The sequence below is a fragment of the Leuciscus leuciscus genome, assembly GCF_965113295.1.
Source record: "Leuciscus leuciscus genome assembly, chromosome: 5".
Classification (NCBI taxonomy): Eukaryota; Metazoa; Chordata; class Actinopteri; order Cypriniformes; family Leuciscidae; genus Leuciscus; species Leuciscus leuciscus.
This window is the reverse complement of record NC_138729.1, coordinates 48,276,887-48,296,880: the sequence shown is the minus strand read 5'-3', so window position 1 is coordinate 48,296,880 and position 19,994 is coordinate 48,276,887. Positions and strand designations below refer to the sequence as shown.

Genomic DNA, 19,994 nt, shown 5'->3' with positions numbered 1-19,994 from the left:
AACCAGTATGTGTGTGTGTGTGTGTGTGTGTGTGTGTGTGTGTGTTTGAGGGGACAATGTTATCTCTTTTCTCCTGGAGCTGTATTATTTATTAATCATTTTGTGCAGTCGGCACCCCCTCCTCTACAGTCGCGATCTCGCTCTCCCTTCCTCTTTCTCTCGCACTCATGTTCAAAGAAAACGTTTAATCTTCCAGATACATTTTAATGGCTGCATTTAGTAGCTTGGCACTTTTATCATCAAAGCTTGTGTTAGAGCTTGTATGATTGTTTCTCGGGTGAAATGAGTTAAATGACTCAAGGCGTATGATGGCGAGAGTTAAAGAGGGACCGAATGCAGAAGAGATCTCTTCGATAAAACGCGGGCGTACTTCACATCGAAGCCAACAGGAAATGTTGTGCTGCTACAAAGCACATTGATTTAGGTATTAAAATGAGTCTGATGCCTCTTCTGTGAGTCATCTGAAGATATTGCTCATACAGTTTTGGAGATGCTAACAATATTATTTTTACACATGTAAGATTAAGGGCCCTATCTTGCACCCAGCGCAATTGACTTTGTACACCAACGCATGTATCATTCCTATTTTGCACCCGACGCACAGCGGACGTTTCCCTCCACAGACGCACGTCGGTAAATTAGGGAATGAACTTGCGCTCCTGGGGGCGGTTCAGCGAAAAGAGGAGGCGTGTTCCGGCGCAAACGTTTCCTGGTGCTATTTTGCAGTTTCAGAAAACAATTCCGCCACAGACCAGGAAAAACCTAGTCTAAAGCCAGTGGCGCGTTCAGATGCTATTTTAAGGGCGCATGCTTGGCCATAATGTAGCGTGTGCACAATGCGCATACACTTTGCTTCTCTACTCTACACAGAGTTGCAGCTGTTGCCATTTTTGCAAACCATACATAATTACAAGGAAAAATATTCCACATGAGGAAAATCATTGTGGTGTCCATGAAGATGTGAAAAAATTGGCATAAATCGAGCTGAAACATTTACCCAAATTATTATACGCCTGTTTAACCGAAGCTAATTTAGGTGGGTTTCTCCATCCCCAATGTCACTTTTCTGTCTTTTACACAATGTCACAACGTCGGTCTCCTCGGCTGTGAACCGCTCCTGGCGTGCGCCTGGCAAATCCGCCGTTATAATAGCAAACCGCCATGGAACAAGCGCGCCTGCTTTTAAAGGGAATGTGAGATGACACTCTGATTGGTTTATTTCACATTACGCCCAAACCACACCTATGAGTAATGTAGCTACTTCAGACCAACCCATTTTAGATTTAGATGCACCGAGATCCGCCCACAAAGTTACTTGCGTTTCGCGTTTGATACTTGCGTATCAGATCGTTAAAATAGGGCCCTAAGATTGTGTTTCAAAAACTAGTGAGCTGCCTACATAGACATCAGTTTAAGGCATTATAGTTCTTTCTAAAAGTAAGATAACTATTTGTGGCCAAATTATAAGGTACTGTAATATTGCATGTATCTTTCATGGAGCAAGCAATCCCAGAATGCATAGTGACAAACGCCATGTAAAATCACATAAAAAAAAGTGAAATGTAAATTATAATTATTTTAGTCTGTAAGTGTTGATACAATTCTGCCCAATATTTGTGTGTGCTATTTATTATTAAACTATGAGTATCCCAGGGTTAGCTTAGTAACATGCTAACATCACGTCTCCTGAGCACTATTTATATGACAAATGTTTTTTGGAGCAGAGCCTGAGACATCACAAATACTCAGGCAATACCATAGTACAGTGAAGGTAATCCCATGTTTTCTGGTGTACTGTTACACCATGCAGAATCTCATACAGTTCTTCTTAGAGCACTTGATTGGCTAACTAGCCTCTATGCACTTTTGCTTTAGTATTGTTTTACTCTGGTATTTATGGTAATGTAGTACGTTAGCACTATATTAATTTATTCCTGTGATGGCAAAGCTGAATTTTCATTTTTAAACAATACAGTTTTTTTTTCTACTGTCACTTTTGATCAATTTAATGTGTCCTTGCTCAATAAAAGTATCAGTCTGTCTGCCTGTCTATTGTTCTATCTATCTATCGTTCAGTCTATATATCGTTCTATTTATCTGTCTGTCTGTCTGTCTGTCTGTCTCTCCGGGTTGGACAATGAAACTTGCTTTTCCAAAATAGCCCAAAGTTGCTCAAAGATATTTAGATCTGGTGACTTTGCAGGCCATGGGAGATGTTCAACTTCACTTTCATGTTCATCAATCCATTCTGTCACAAGTCTTGCTGTGTGTATTGGTACATTATCATGCAGATATACGGCAGCCTCTTCAGGTACAATGTTTGAAGCATCAGGAGCACATGGTCCTCCAGAATGGTTCGGTAGTCCTTGGCAGTGACGCATCCATCAAGCACTGTCATGAATGTCATATTACAGCTCAAACCATCACTGTGCTTCACTCTGGGCAGCAACAGTCCGGGTGTTCAACCTCTTTTAGTGTTTCTCCACCCCGTAACTCCCACGGATGTGGGAAAGATATTGAAGGTGGACTCATCAGATAACAAGTTTGTCCAAAGCCCAGGATTTGCACTGTTGGCACCAATGAAACCAACATTTGGCATTGGCACGAGTGATCAAAGGTTTGGCTATAGAAGCCGACCATGAATATTGACTCTGGAGTTTCCTGATGAACAGTTTTGGTGGAAACAGGAGAGTCGAGTTGCGCATTTAATTCTGCAGTGAGTTGGGCAGATGTGGTTTTATGTTTTTTGGATCTGATCCGGGTTAGTACCTGGACATCCCAGTCAGACAGGACAGATTCCTCTTGTGCAGACGGTTATTCCTGTTGGATGTGGTTCATCCTATGTGGACTGGAGATATGCCGACATTACCCTGGACTCCAGAGCTCTCGATATACCACAAAGACTCGCTGTCCTGGTCACAGATGAGTCAGCGAGACTCGCACCAACAGTCTGTCCTCTTTTGAACTCTGATATTACTTCCATTATGTTGTGTGAATTGCAATATTTTGTTGTTCAGTTGTGCTATTGTTCTGCTAATTCAACCTTCACTCTCTACTCTTACTGATGGAATGTAAAATCAGTGAAGATTGTCCACCAGGTCATGCAAACCTCCAACACTATATAGGCCAGTGATTCAGTTTCATTGTCCAACACCTGTATCGATCTAGATCATTTTCATGGTAATAATGTTGCGTTTTATAATAATAATAATAATAATAATGTTGTTGTTGTTTGTGAGAGACTGCACTCCACTGAGAAGATGATAGTTTAACTTTCTTGAGTGTGTGCGCTCAGTAAATCCCCTGCGGATCGATGCCGAGGGAATCTGATAAGCAGAAGGTTCTTCCGCCCGCAGACGATCAAACTGCCTTCCCCTCATTAACCCCCTCAGCATCTGCACTGTCCAAACACTTTAATCACTTCCTTCATGCAATCAATAACCTTTATAAGTCAAGCGTGCTCCTGCATAGAAACAACCTTTCTGCCGCACGCAAACGCTCACGTATGCACATTCAAACATGGACGTGAACGTGTCTGAACACTCAAATGCAGAAATGCAACATTACTTTTGCTTTCATAATACATATTTCTGGTCTCATTGTGAACGAATCTTCAGTATATGTTATTCCAATGAAAAAAATAAAAATCTGTCTTTGTAGCTTAAAAAGAGACTAAAAAGAAATAACAATTAATAAAATACTTCTAAATCATTTATCAATATGAATTAATGTTAACCTCAACATTTACTACTATACATTCATTTTAATCAAAAGTTATATCAGTTAACATTGGTTTATGGGCCTGAGCTGACATTGAACTAACAATTAACAGCTGTGTTTTTATCAGTGTTAAATAGATTCATAAATAATTCATAAATACTGTAAAATACTTAAATACTTGTTTGTCAATGCATGAATTAACATTAGTAGGACCTTATTGTGAAGTGTTGGCAAAATTATATGAATAATTATCTGTATAGAAATTCCTTCAACAAAGTCGACTCTGCGTGAAAGTCAATGTGTAATTTGTACACTGCATATCGGTATCACACACACACACACACACACACACACACACACACACACACACACACACACACACACACACACACACACACACACACACAGATCAGCCCGTAATGGTTAATGAGAGAAATAACTAATGACAATCATGTTTGGTCACAGTCAGTAATCGAATAATATTAGTCATTAGGACACAGCTGTGATCAATTTTTCCACTAATTGTAAATTAATTATGGGTGTGAGCAAATCAATACTGCAGAGGAGAGATGACACTGCGGTCACAGAGGAAAAACTATGAAACGACGTGAGAGATGATGAAAGGTCGCATGCTCAACACTGTTTAGTGTGACCGCCTGCTGTGACACACACTTTAACGGCTGCTTTGACTTTTATACTGTAAACACACACACACACACACACACACTTCTTTTCTTTTTTTTTGCTCTCAAGGTTAGTTATTTCACTGTCAAGTTATTTTGTTTACAGAGTCAAGCATCTCTATAATAATTTCATACTTACTGTTAATGTAATATCTAGTTGTTATAAATCTAGTGCCCACAAAAAACACTTAGTGCATGAATATGTATATATTTTTGCCCAGCAACATATTTTAAGTTACAATAGTTCATTCTACTTCACCCGCATACATACAGCACACTCACATAAAGCAATATATACTATATAGAAAACCTGCATGATTGTTTATATCGTCACAAAATGTAAACTGTATTATCGCACAGCTCTATATATAACGTTTTATATGTAGGCCTATTACATGCAATTGCTATCCGCATACATACAATACACTCACATTAATTGATATACTACAGTATATAGCAAATCTCAACTGCCTGATTTTTATTTAATTGTAAGATGTAACTAAATTATCGCCCAGCTCTTTATATAAAGTTGTATAAAAATGTGACTCTGGATCACAAAACCAGTCACAAGTCGCACATATTTGTAGCAATAGCCAATACATTATATGGGTCAAAATTATCCATTTTTCTTTAATGCCAAAAATCATTAGGATATTGAGTAAAGATCATGTTCCATGAAGATATTTTGTACATTTCCTACCGTAAATATATAAAACATTTATTTTTGTGAGTGAATGCAACACAATCACGAACATAAATGGAGAACTCTAAAAGGCCATTTTCTCAATGTTTACATTTTTTTTGCACCCTCAGATTCCAGATTTTCAAATAGTTGTATATCGGCCAAATATCATATCCTAACAAACCATACATCAATGAAAAGCTTATTTATTCAGCTTTCATGTGATGTATAAATCTCAATTTCAAAAAATTTACCCATATGATTGGTTTTGTGGTCCAGGGTCACAAATATGTCCAACTTTATCTACATATACTTACACTGGGCGATACAGTGCCCTCCACAATTATTGAACCCCCTGGTAAATATGATCAAAATTGGCTGCAAAAAATAAATCTGCATCGATTATCCTTGTGATCTTTCATTCAAAAAATGTGCAAAATTCTAACCTTTCATTGAAGTAAAAGAATTGAAAGTGGGGGGAAATCACATTATGAAATAAATGTTTTTCTCCAAAACACGTTGGCCACAATTATTGAAACCCTTTTATTAAATACTTTTTGCAATCTCCTTTTGCCAAGATGAGCTCTGAGTCTTCTCCTATAATGCCTGATGAGTTTGGAGAACACCTGACAAGAGATCAGAGATCATTCCTCCACACAGAATCTCTCCAGATCCTTCAGATTCCCAGATCCATGTTGGTGCTTCTCCTCTTCAGTTCAGCCCACTCATCAGGTCAGGGGACTGAGACGGTCATGGCAGAAGCTTCATTTTGTGCTCCACAACAAATTTTTGTGTTGATTTTGATGTTTGTTTTGGATCGTTGTCCTGAAGGAAGATCCAACCACGGCCCATTATAAGATTTCTAGCAGAAAGCATCAGGTTTTGATTTTTTATCTGTTGATATTTGATAGAATCCACAATGCCATGTATCTGAACAAGAAGTCCAGGACCTCCAGCAGAAAAATATGCCCACAACATTAAAGATCCAATGGTATATTAAATTGTACACATGGGGTACTTTTTATCCTTGTGTTCACCAAACCCATCTAGTGTGTTTGCTGCCAAAAAGCTCTGTTTTAGTCTCATCTGACCACAGAACCCTGTGTTGTTTGAAGATCCAGTCGTGTCTGACAATTAAATTTGCTGGAATTTGTTTTTGGATGAGCGAGGAGTTTTTTTTTTTAAGCCTCCCAAACAACATGTGGGGATGTAGGGGTTGTTTGATAATTTTTTTTTTAGGCTTTCTGACCCCCAAGACTCAACTAATCTCTGCAATTCTCCATCTGTGATCCTTGAAGAGTCTTTGGCCACTCAAACTTTCATACTCGCCATGCATTAAGACAGTATAGACACACGTCCTTTTCCTGGCAGATTCATAACATCTTTAGTTGGTTATAACTTCTTAATTATTGCCCTGATGGTCAAAATTGGGATTTTCAATTCTTTAGCTACTGTCTTACAGCCACTTTCTAGTTTGTGATGCTCAACAATCTTTTGCTGCACATCAGAACTATATTCTGTGGTTTTACTCATTGTGATGGATGATTAAGGGGATTTGGCCTTTGTGTTTCCTCATATTTAAACTCCTGTGAAACACGAAGTCATAGCTGGACAGTTTCATGTTCCTAGTCACCCTGGTGTACTAAAAAAGGTAAATATTAATGGGAATATACTTCAGAGATATTTTACTCGTAAAAAATTCTAGGGGTTTCAATAATTGTGGCCAACGTGTTTTGGAGAAAAACATTTATTTCATAATGTGATTTCCCCCCACTTTCAATTCTTTTACTTCAATGAAAAGTTAGAATTTTGCAAATTTTTTGAATGAAAGATCACAAGGATAATCGATGCAGATTTATTTTTTACAGCCAATTTTGATCATATTTACCAGGGGGTTCAATAATTGTGGAGGGCACTGTATGTACTAAAATAGTAAAGCTCAACTGTTTGATTGCTTGTATCATCGCAAAATGAAAAGTATATTTTCGCCCAGCTCTAATCTGCTAAATGTGACTGTAAGGCATGAAGATAGTAAGATATAATCATCAACTCTGCTTTGAAACAATTTTGTGTATGTGTATGTGTTAGCATTTTGACATCATTTTTGCACCCTCTGCTGGTAAGGTGGATCAGTGTGGGCCTAACCAATGAGCTTAAGTCTGTGAAGGACCCTTATGAATATTCATAACCCTGAGTCTAGTCTTTCTTTAAGACATGCTGGTGTCAATGTCAGCCTGATAAGTCGGATGTTTGAAGCATGAGTGGAGTTTTAATCTGTGTACCTTTGTTGCTTTCTAATGCGACTAATGAGTGATGAGCGCCAACGTGCGTGTGCTTTACACTTCCAATAGATACGTAAGAGGGGATTTAAACACACACACACACACTTTAAACATCAGAGACTGTGACGATTTTAGCTGCTTCTCTCTTTGATGTTTCAGAGCTGCGGTTTCATTTTGGCCCTGATCCCCTTTTAATCTTCACATACACAGATTCAGAACTCTCTCACACACACTCAGAGAGAAAACACAGCAAAAAAAAAAAAAAAAAAAGGATGTCGGATGAACATGTCACTATTGTTCTCCTGCAGTCTGTTGAAGAATGAGGCTGATTTCCAGGAAGATGAGCAATATGGCATGTAATAATTTATAGCCTCATTAAATTAAAGGACTGGATTCTCTTCTCTCGCAGTCGGACTATTTTCAGGGTGCTTTTTTCATCTTCCTGCAGTCGGCGGTCTAATTTTCTCTCTCTAACTGTGAAAACTCCTTTTTTAATGATTGATGCGCAGGGTTTATATACTTATTAATGCCATTGTTTTAAAGGCCATTCTCGGGCGTGACCTTTAACCCATATGCCGCTACGATGATCTGTCATTTGAAATGAAATACTGCACTGAGTGTTAAAAATAGTTGGTGAATCAGTAGGCGTTATTCAACCATTTTAAACAATAGTGTGCTACTTTGTTATCATATAACATTGCTTGCGAGAGGCATTCAGTTATCGTCTGTGCAAAAAAAAAATGCTTTGTTGGCTTTGTTTAATTAAATTTTGTGCAAAGCAAATATGCTATTATGAAAATAACATTTGATTTTACCCATCTGAATGTGTGACTGGTGTGGCATAATAACAACATTTAGTTTTTCTGTATGTATACTGTGCACAGTATGCTAATTTTCTGAACACATTATATGCCTGGATCAGTGCTATTTTAGCATTATTTATAAACTATTATTGTATTTATTAATATTTTGAATTTGCTTTTATTTTATTTTATTTTATATATATTTATTTATTTGTTTGTTTGTTTGTTTGTTTCATTTATTTATAATTAGTAATTTTACTACTTCAACTTAAACTCATTTTATTTTGTTTAATTTCCCAGGGAGGCATTTCTAATATTTGTTTAAGGTTTTCATCTAATATTTAAATTTTGTTTTATTTTATTCCATTTTATTTATTTATTCCATCTTATAGTGTTTTAAAGGGTCGATTGATTATGATTTCACTTTTCTAACTTTAGTTAGTGTGTAATGTTGCTGTTTGAGCATAAACAACATCTGCAAAGTTACAATGCTCAAAGTTCAGGGGAGATATTTGCTTTTAAAGAAATTCGTTTTTAAGGACTACAACAAACGGCTGGTAGAGACTACACAACATTCCTCTCGGGTTAGTGACATCACCAACCCTAAAATTACATAAACCCCGCCCCCGGAACACGATTTATAGATTATCATGACAGAATATGCTAATCAATGACTAGAAGATAACTACACATAAGCTACATAAATTCATCAACTAACCATTCAGAAACATCCTGTTGCTCTACATGTTGTCACTTCTTCTTGAGTCTCTCCATCATTGTCTGACTTCGGTTTGAACATAAATGGCTAAAAGTTTTTGAAATGTCCAGTGCATGTCTGTGTGAGGTCAAATGACACAAGCTGTTGTAGCTCCGCCCCCTGTGCCGGGAGCAGCAGCTCATTTGCATTTAAAGGAACAGATACAAACGGTGCGTTTTTGCTCACCCGCAAAAAGTGACAACTTTAACATGCTATAAAAAATATCTGTGGGGTATTTTGAGCTAACACTTCACACACACACTCTGGGGACATCAAAGACTTATTTTACATCTTGTGTAAAGGGCATTATACCACCCCTTTAAACATGTCACCATGGAGGAATGACTACTGTTACACTTACTATTTATTTTTTTAACTAGCAGACAGTGTATAATGTATTGATTGTGAGCATGACCTGTGTTTGTCTGTCCCGCAGCGGCTCCGCGTGGAGATGAGGTGCCGCTGTACGTGGGCATCTTCATGGCGGTGGTCATGTGTCTGGTCGCCTCTGTTATCGTGGCTCTGCTCGTGTATCGCAAGACGCATCGGCGCTTTCACTCTGACATCATCGACTCGTCTGTGCTGAACGGCGGGTTTCAGCCTGTCAACATCAAACAGGCTCGCTCAGGTGAGACTATACACCTTTCAGTGTTGAGCTCGGATTGGTTAGCAATTAAAATGACTTTTATTGAAAAAGAATGCATTAAAGTGACAGTAAAGACATTTATAATTCTACAAAAGTTTATATTTCAAATAAATGCTCTTCTTTTGAACTTTCTATTCATCAAATAATCTTGCAAAAAAAAAAAAAAAAACGTGATTGCCACAAAAATATAAAGCAGCACAACTCAACATTTATAATAATAAGAAATGTTTCTTGAGCAACAAATCAGCATTTTAGAATGATTCATTTTATAATATATTCAAATAGAAAAACAGTTATTTGAATATTTCACAGGAAATATGATTTGTAATGTATTTTTCATCAAAAAATGCATTCTTAGTGAACGGTAATGTACATAAAAGAATTTAGGGTCACAAAATGAATTTATTCAATTTATTAAAAAAATATTATAATATATTTAAACCATAAATATTTATTATATTAATTTTATATTATTTATATTTATTATATATATATATATATATATATATATATATATATTATAGAGTATTTATTTATTATTTTGACTATTGGTAGAATTTTGGAAATTAGATGTTGGAATTTTCAGCAGACTTTCTTTTGTCTGCAGAACAAATATTGTTTAGACATTCTTCAAATGATCTCCTTTTGTGTTCTGTACAGGAAAATGAATAGGCCTACAGGTTTGGAACAAAACGAGGGTGACGAAATTATGACAGAATTTTCATTTTTGGGTGAACTATCCCTTTAATCATAAATGTAACTATTTTTGAATATGGGTGTCTTTTGTCATATTGCTGTTTTTAGGCTTTTAGGCACTGTAATCACTGTATTACATGCAAATCACTGTAACACACAATAATGGGTGGATTATTGCTTTAGTAAAACATTCAAAACACTATTCAGACAGAATCTCTCTCACTGCTGATTTCAGTCAATGCAACAGTTTCAGCAAGGAACTGTGTGTGTGTGTGTGTGTGTGTGTGTGTGTGTGTGTGTGTGTGTGTGTGTGTGTGTGTGTGTGTGTGTGTGTGTGTGTGTGTGTGTGTGTGTGTGTGTGTGTGTGTGTGTGTGTGTGTGTGTGTGTGTGTGTGTGTGTGTCACCGTAAGACACAGGAATGATTAAAATTCCAATCAAGTGTTTAACGGAATGGAAGGCAGTGTCCCGGTGTTAAATTGTGAGGTGTGTGTGTGTGTGTGTGTGAGAGAGAGAGAGAGACTCAGGTAACATTTCATTTGAGGAACATTAGAATGCCTGTCACTCTCCAACCTGAACAGGTTATCATCAATGAAGAATCGTCGTTCTGCTCGCTCTCGTATTGTCTCTCTTTTCTCCTCATTCTCTCGCTGGTTTTCTGTGTTAATTGAACATGAAGCGGGCTGTGGGTGTAAATGGCGAAAGCGGCAGTGAATGAGTTGATGAATACAGCGGTAGGGGATGTTTTGATGGTTCCACATCCCCCAGTTCTCCTGTTTTGCTCTTTCCCGCCAGAGGCTGTAGATTTGGATGCGTTTACATCGGCAGGTGTTATGCAATGCAGTGCGGTTTACACCGATCACCGCATGATGAATAACTTGAACTCGAGCGTCAGGAGTGTGAGTAATGCTCACACCTGAGTAACTAGAGAGAGAAAGAGAGCTGGTGTGCAAAGTGACAATCCTCTGTTTAGTCACTGTTGGAAGCTGAATGTTAATGAGCAATCAGTATGGAGATTACCAGCCGCTGGCTATAAGAGTCCTTTACAAGCTCTCTCTCACACACACACACACACACACATGGTGATTTCATTTCAAAATAGCACACAACAGAAAAACATACATGGAATAGGTCACCCCAAAAAAGTCATTCAGCCACTGTTATGTTGTTTCCAAACCCGTATGGTTTGCAGTTTCGCAGAGTTACCAAGCTTCTCCGTTCCAGCCAATAAAAATTGGATAGTAGCTATGTTTACATCCAAGGTGTGAAATTTAAATTATGCAAAAATTATGTAGAATATCTCAAAAAGTCATTTCTAGGAAAATGAAAATGAAAGTTGTAGCCACTGTGGCTTTTTTATGTAATGTTGTAAATGATTTGCGAGTGTGTAGATGAAATGCCCTAATGAAACTGGTTATTGCATATGCATAACCATATACGGTATGTCAGTTTAAATATGAAGAATGACATCAAGAGATTTGGCCAAAAATTTTTTTTAAAGAAATGTATTCCTTTTTTTTTTTTTTTTTTACCTTTATTTAACCTGGAAAGTCCCATTGAGGTTAAAAACCTCTTTTTCAAGGGAGTCCTGGCCAAGAGGCAGCAAAAACACAGTCAATTACATTTATAAAAGTTATACAATACAAATAATTAAAAACATTTACAATTTAAACAGGTCATTTCAGGTTCTCTCAATCTGGACTTAAAAGCATTTAAGGAAATAAGTTCAGATAATTTCAAGTCTTTTTGCAAAAAGTTCCATGCAGAAGGAGCGGAGTAGACAAAAGCCCTTTTTCCCAGTTCTGTACGGGCAAATGGAACAAAGAGCAGCAAGTTATCATTTGATCGCAATGAATAAGAACCAACACTTCTCCATGTGATTAAACTACAGATGTAGGATGGCAACAGACCAAGCATGGCCTTATAGATAAAAATATGCCAGTGCCCTGATCTCCTGTTGGACAACGATGGCCATCCCACTCTGGAATATAATTCACAATGATGAGTCAAGTTTTTACAATTCGTAATAAATCTCAGAGACGCATGATAAACAGTGTCAATCTTATAAAGACACTGTGCGGAAGCAGTCCTATACACCAGGTCTCCATAATCTAAGACAGATAAAAATGTTGCAGTGACTAGCGGCTTTTTTGCTTTAAAAGAAAAACAGAATTTATTTCGAAAGAAAAAGGACAGTTTAAGTTTGAGGAAGTTTGAGCAAGTTTTATTCTGCAAGGATGATGAAAAAGTACAGTAAATACATTTATAATGTTACAAAACATTTACTGTTCTTTTGAACTTACAATTATTTCAGGATTCTTTGATGAATAGAATCACAGTTTTCACAAAAATATGAAGCAGCACAATTGTTTTGAACATTGATAATAATCAGAAATGTTTCTTGAGCATCAAATCATCATATTAGAATGATTTCTGAAGGATCATGTGACACTGAAGACTGGAGTAATGATGCTGAAAATTCAGCTTTGAACACAGGAGTAAATTCCCTCCCCCCCTCCCAAACATCTTCAAATGTTATTCATGATATTTAATAGTAATAATTTCATGTGTCTGTTTGCAGCAGATTTGCTGGCCGCGACCCCTGACCTGTCCACAGCGGCGGCGCTGTATCGCGGTCCAGTTTATGCCCTCCACGACATCTCCGACAAAATCCCCATGACCAGCTCGCCTCTGCTGGAGACACTGCCACTTCCAAACCTAAAGATCAAAGTCTACAACTCCTCGGGCACCGTGACCCCTCAGGAGGACATGACCTCTGACCTCTCCGCCACCCTGTCCCCGAAGGTCACCCACTCTCTTTTGGACAGCGACCCCATGACCCCACGCAACCAGACGTTGGCACGCACACGGGATCCCACGTGCACAGCGTTCGGGTCCTTCAACTCGCTGGGAGGTCATCTGATCATTCCCAACTCAGGTGAGATCGCACACGCATGCACACACACCTCACTGTGTGTGATTTATGATGCACAATCACACTCTGGTCCTCACTGAGTGTCCAATATATTTATGAATCGCCGTGTGATATAATTTATGATGATTAATTGATTGTGTTGATAGTCCTACATTAGTCTAATTAAGGCATATGGCTGGAATGGATTCCAGTAAGATGCAATGGAAATGTCACAGTCACAATCTCGCATGCGTGTCATGAGGATAAACACAGTCAGTGACAGTGATGAATGAATAGAGAGGATGGCAGGATGGGCAGCAGCTAGTAATCCACGTTATGAACTGCAAAAATGACACATAATACTCCTCTAACATTATCTATCTATCTATCTATCTATCTTTATATGATATGGATGGATGGATGGAAGGATGGATGGATGGATGGATGGAAGGATGGATGGATGGATGGATGGATGGATGGATGGATGGATGGATGGATGGATGGAAGGATGGAAGGATGGAAGGATGGATGGATGGATGGAAGGATGGATGGATGGATGGATGGATGGATGGATGGATGGATGGATGGATGGATGGAAGGATGGATGGATGGATGGATGGATGGATGGAAGGATGGAAGGATGGATGGAAGGATGGATGGAAGGATGGAAGGAAGGATGGATGGATGGATGGATGGATGGATGGATGGAAGGATGGAAGGATGGATGGAAGGATGGATGGATGGATGGAAAGAAAGTATATTCATCTGAGTTTCGAGACTTGAGTCCTAATTAGCCACAACGTGTAATGTCATTTCAGGTGTGAGTCTGTTGGTTCCAGCCGGTGCGATTCCTCAGGGTCGTGTGTACGAGATGTTTGTGACCGTACAGAGGACAGAGAGCATGAGGTAGAAAATAACACAACACACACACACACACACACACACACACACACACACATCCCAAACATCACACCTTACATCCCACTGAGTGGAGAAATGGTGTTGTTTTCTGGGTAGAATGTTATAAATACACAACACTTTACATATCATCACGTAAAAAAATTGCATGAATGTGTTAAATGCTAAATTAAAACACTACTATTGAAAGGTTTGAGATACAGAAAGATAAAATTAAAGAAATGAACACTTTTAATACAAAAAATATATTTATAATGTTACAGAAGTTTTCTATTTAAAATAAAAAATCCTGAAAAAATGTATCAAAGTTTCCACAAAAATATTAATTTTCAACATTGATAATAATCAGTATCATTATTAATAATTGAGCTGCGATGATAATTGAGCACCAAATTGACTTTTTCCGAACTTTTGACTGGTATAGTAATTCATTATTCATTATCCTTTCAAACAGTGCTGTCGTTGTGTGTGTTACTGTACCTTCGACAGAGAGATTTCAGTGAGATCGAGGCAAATGTGTTTAATATCTCTGTCTCCCTCAGGCCAGCGGTCGGTGACGGGGAGGCGGTTCTCAGCGCTGTGGTCAGCTGTGGTCCAGCGGGCGCCCTGTTGACCCGTCCCGTCATCCTCACTCTACACCACTGCTCGCACGCCCACTCGGACGACTGGCAGATCATCCTCAAGAGCCTCACGCAGCAGGACCAATGGGAGGTGAGGAATTTGAATACGGGCCAATAGGACAGCCAGTGGCTGAATGAAAGCATCACAGCGAGAGGAATCAGGTCAGGGAAACTCAGGAGATGAGCCGCTCCATTTCAATAAACTACTTATCCTGCAGAGAGAGGGAAACATGACTGGAAAATAAATGTAACTATCAGTGAAGGCAGGCAGGGTAAATTGGCCCGCTGTGCATGGCAGGGCTCTACAAATAGACAACACAAAATTCAATTATTGCAAGAGTGAAGCGGGGAAAAGGACGGGGTGTATTTATCAGGAGGAATCTGCTTCCTTTATCAGGGCCGGGATTCCCTCGCAATGCATGTGTGGACAGGTTTTATTTCTATGGGGACCAAATGTCCCGAAGAACCCACGTTGTGGGGATAGAGAAAACCTGTCAGAAACAACAAAAGAAGAAATAATAATATGAAATTATTCTTTTGTGCAAAGACAGTGACAGCTATTTTCAGGACTTTTAAAAGTGTTTGCATTTTGATGTTATTTTTATGATAATTAAATACAACCCATGTATGATATTAATAATGTATAATTCAATTCTAAGTATTTACATCATTGCAGTATTGGTTGTACTGCCTTTAATTTATTTTAGATTTAATAATAATAAATAATACATCTATTTAATTTATATGATTAAAAATATAAAACATTGTATTAAAGGTGCTCTTTTACTGTATTTTTCTATGAGAATAAATATTGATATAATCTGTTTAATTAATTAATTACTGTTGAATATATTTTTGTCTTGAGAAGAACTTTGTTCTATGCGGCTAGACAGAAGTTAATTAAGATAAAATAGATTATTTTGTATTCATTTTATATTTCCTTTAATGATTAAAATAAAAATAAAATACATGATGAACATTTTACTTTTACATTTTAAAATAAGGAAAAAAAATGTAATTTTATGTAATATGTTATGTATGTAAATTTTCTGTCATTTTTGTATTTATTATTTCTGTTTCATTGCGGAATATGGTTAATCACTAATAAGATGTACTGTATTACTTTATTACTTTAAGATGAATGATTTTAATCCACTGACAGTCATGATTAGATAGATGGATGGATGGATGGATGGATGAATGGATGGATGGATGGATGGATGGATGGATGGATGGATGGATAGATAGATAGATAGATAGATAGATAGATAGATAGATAGATAGATAGATAGATAGATAGATAGATAGATAGATAGATAGATAGATAGATAGATAGATAGATAGATAGATAGATAGATAGATAGATAGATAGATAGATAGATAGATAGATAGATAGATAGATAGATAGATTGACAGATAGACAGACAGACAGACAGACAGACAGGTTTATCTTATAAGTGTATGGTAGATTTCTCCATCCAGTGTTGCTGAGACACTGATGTAAATGATGTGTGTGATGTGTGTGATGTGTGTGTTGTGTGTGTCGTGTGTCCAGGACGTGGTTGTGGTCGGAGAGGAGAACTTCACGACGTCCTGTTACGTGCAGCTGGGAGAGGAGGCCTGTCACATCCTGACCGAGACTCTGGGATCCTACTGTCTGATTGGCCAGAGCATCTGTCCGTCAGCGGCTAAGCGAATCAAACTGGCCGTGTTTGGGCCTGTGGTCACACCAGGCGTAGACTACCACATCAGAGTCTACTGCCTCGACGACACGCAGGACACACTCAAAGTGCGTCAGATCACCTGTTTCTGCTGTTATGTCTTTATGTAACTGTATTAAATGTATATGTAAATGAACTCTGTTATGATTTAGGTTAAGATAATGTCCGGGATTACAGATTTCAATCATTGATATATTTCTTTTTATGTTTTAATTTAAGTGATTTCATCATTTTAAATAAATAAAAATTATTTATAATTTTAAATAAACATAAATTTAAATAATTATTATGCCATAATAATTTAGTATTACTTCATTTTATATAATGTATTATTATTAGTAGTAGTTTTACTACTATTAAATATATGCAGACATCAATATTGATATTTAAATGTTTTATATTTTGTACTTTAAATATTTTTTAATGCTTTACAACATTTAATATAAAGTAATTTAATATGACTTATTTTTATACAATTTATTATTATTATTATTATTATGTAACAAACTTCGGTTACACTTTATTTTAAGGTGTCATTGTTACAGTGTAATTAATATATTTATGTACTGAGTAATATTAATAAACTACATTACTATAGGGTTAGGGAAGGATTAGGATTTGGTTGAGGGTTAGTTGCATGTAATTATGCATCATTTACTGTTATTACTATGGTAAGTACATGTAACATATGTAACAAGGACACTGTAAAATAAAGTGTTATCCAAACTTCTATAATATATGTAAATGGCCTCGGTAATGATTGGCTAACCTAAATCCCATATCAACCTCGACCAGCTGAACAATACAAGGACAGACATGAAACTGCTCTTTTGATTCTTTCACATAAACAATATACAACTGCATAAATTATTCTTCATCTGACCAAAGTGTGTAAAGGGAGAAGGTTACATTAAAAACATGCATTTTCGATTAAATATTGTGTGACGATACGAATGGTGCAGTGTAAATGTCCTGTGTGTGTTTGTGTGGACAGGAGGTGCTGCAGATCGAGAAACAGATCGGCGGGAAACTTCTCGATGAACCAAAGTCTCTGAACTTCAGTCACAGCAACCACAACCTGAGACTGTCCATACATGACATCCACTCGCAGTGGAAGAGCAAACTACTCACCAAATACCAGGTGAAGAAAGATCTGTGTCATCTTCTGAAATAAAGGTGTTCAAGTCTGTTTATAGAGCACAGAGACCATTAGCTTTCAGTTAGCTTATGATATTGTCAGATTCTAGATCTACTGGAAAAATGACAGAAGACATTTCATATAATATAACATTTAATATAAAGTAATTCAATATTACTTGTTATAATTTTATTATTATAAAAAAAACAGACTTCAATATTAATATAATAATTTTTTTTTGTTATTATTATTACAAAAAATATGTACAGACTCCATATTAATATTTGTTAATTATGTATTTATTATAATATAACATATAATATAAAATAATTTAATGTTACTTCATTTTAATAGAATTATTATTATCATTATTAAATATATACAGATGCCAGTATTAATATTTATTGATTATAATTATTTAATTATTTATTTAAATTTTTATATAAAGTCATAAAATATTACTTAATGTTTCATATAATGTATATAATTTTATATAATTTAAATATATTTTTTATTTTTTATTTTATATAAATATAATTCTCAAATTTTATATAATTTATTAACATTATTGTTGTTACTATTATATATACAGACTTTAATATTATTTCTATTAATTATTTTAATATTTTAATTTAAGTTATTATAACATTTAAAATAGTTTATATATAATTTGTTATTATTTTTATTAAATACATACTGATATATGGTAAAGAGTTAGCCTGATAATATAGTCATTTAATATTACTTAATCTTTATATTAATTATTATTATTATTATTATTAAATATATACAGATTTCACTTATACAATTCATTATTTTTTTTATATATTTAATTTATTTGATTACGTTATATAACATTTAATATAAAGTATTTTAATATGACTTAATATTAGTTGACATCATTTGTTATTATTAGTAGTAGTATTATGTACAGAGGTGATGTGATGTGTGTGTGTGTGTGTACAGGAGCTGTGTTTCTCTCAGGTGTGGAGCGGATCTGTGCGGCGGCTGCACTGCTCCTTCGCTCTGGAGCGTCAGAGTGTGTGTGTGTGTGAGCTGTGCTGTAAGCTGTGTGTCAGACAGGTGGAGGGAGAAGGTCAGATCTTCCAGCTCTACACCACCCTGAGTGAGGTACAGTCTTCACTGCTGTCATCAATCACACTACCCTAGCAAACACAGCAATGCCCTGCTCATTTCTGACTACATTTTCTTAAATAAATATATTTTGGATATTGTCTTAGCTCGTTGCAGTGCATTCTGCGACTGAGATTGTTCATTGTGTGTCTATGATGCCTACAAACGCCGTCTCTGGTCTTTCGTGTGTGTGTGTGTGTGTCTCTGGATCTGTTTAATCCATCTTATGGGCTGCTCTTAACACCCTCACTTGTCTGTCTATACATCACAAAGGGTTTTCACGAAGCCGCTGTGTTTTTCTCTCCTCGGCTTTAATCGATGTGTCTAATTAAGAACAGCACAGATTCATTAACATTATAGATGGATGCATTACGATGAATTGAGTCCTTCTGGGCCGCGGAAGCTTCTGTCAGACCGATGTTCAATGCACCTGTCATTATAAACTAGTAGATTGATTTTTTTTTATATCAAAGATGCACATTTTGTTATACTTGTAAAATAATATTAAATTTAATTGAAGGATGATTCTACCAGGATTTATTTTTATTTTTTAATTATTATTTTATTTTTTATGTGGCTTTGCACATAATTTTTTGCAAATTTTCTTGAGAAATTAGACTAGTACAATAGCAATAAAAAGTTTTTATTACCTGATTCAAATTTTAAAACCTGGCTTCAGTTTTCCGGCCATTTCTGGCTGTGGCTTTTCTTGTAACGATTGTATTTTTTGTGCGAAATTATACACTACTGTTCAAAAGTTTGATTTTTTTTTAAATATAATTTTAAAGGAAGTTTCTTATGCTCATCAAGGCTGCATTTTTTTTTTTTTTTAAATACAGTAAAAACAGTAATATTGTGAAATGTTGTTTTAATTTTAAATAACTTTTCTCTTGTAATATATTGTAAAATGTAATTTATTCCTGTGATCAAAGCTGGATTTTCATCATCATTACTCTTCAGTCTCACATGATCCTTCAGAAATAAGTCTAATATGATGATTTGCTGCTCAAGAAACATTTATGATTATTATCAATGTTGAAAACAATCTCATATTTTTGTGGAAACCGAAACCGAGGATTCTTTAATGAATAGAAAGTTCAAGAGAACAGCATTTATTTGATATATAAATCTTTTGTGACATAATAAATGTCTTTACTGTCCCTTTTGATCAATTTATTGTGTCCTTGCTGAAGTATTCTTTTTTTTTTTTTTTTTATCTTACTGAACTTTTGAACAGTAAATGTAAATATATATACAATAACAATAAAAAGAATGGTAAAAT

At 36.1% G+C, this 19,994-nt stretch overlaps 1 protein-coding gene across 4 annotated transcripts in view; it reads left to right on the top strand.

The window, feature by feature from the left end:
• unc5ca (unc-5 netrin receptor Ca) overlaps positions 1–19,994 on the top strand; it is a 181,469-nt gene that overhangs the window by 132,155 nt on the left and 29,320 nt on the right. For 2 of the 4 annotated variants that reach the window (XM_082171066.1, XM_082171068.1), the window contains 7 exons: positions 9,364–9,555; positions 12,852–13,205; positions 14,000–14,087; positions 14,642–14,810; positions 16,275–16,508; positions 17,435–17,581; positions 18,545–18,709. In XM_082171066.1, coding sequence (XP_082027192.1) covers positions 9,364–9,555; positions 12,852–13,205; positions 14,000–14,087; positions 14,642–14,810; positions 16,275–16,508; positions 17,435–17,581; positions 18,545–18,709 — 1,349 coding nt within the window. Of the gene's footprint in view, positions 1–9,363; positions 9,556–12,848; positions 13,206–13,999; positions 14,088–14,641; positions 14,811–16,274; positions 16,509–17,434; positions 17,582–18,544; positions 18,710–19,994 lie in introns of all 4 variants that reach the window. The other 2 variants (XM_082171065.1, XM_082171067.1) reach the window with 1 other exon arrangement.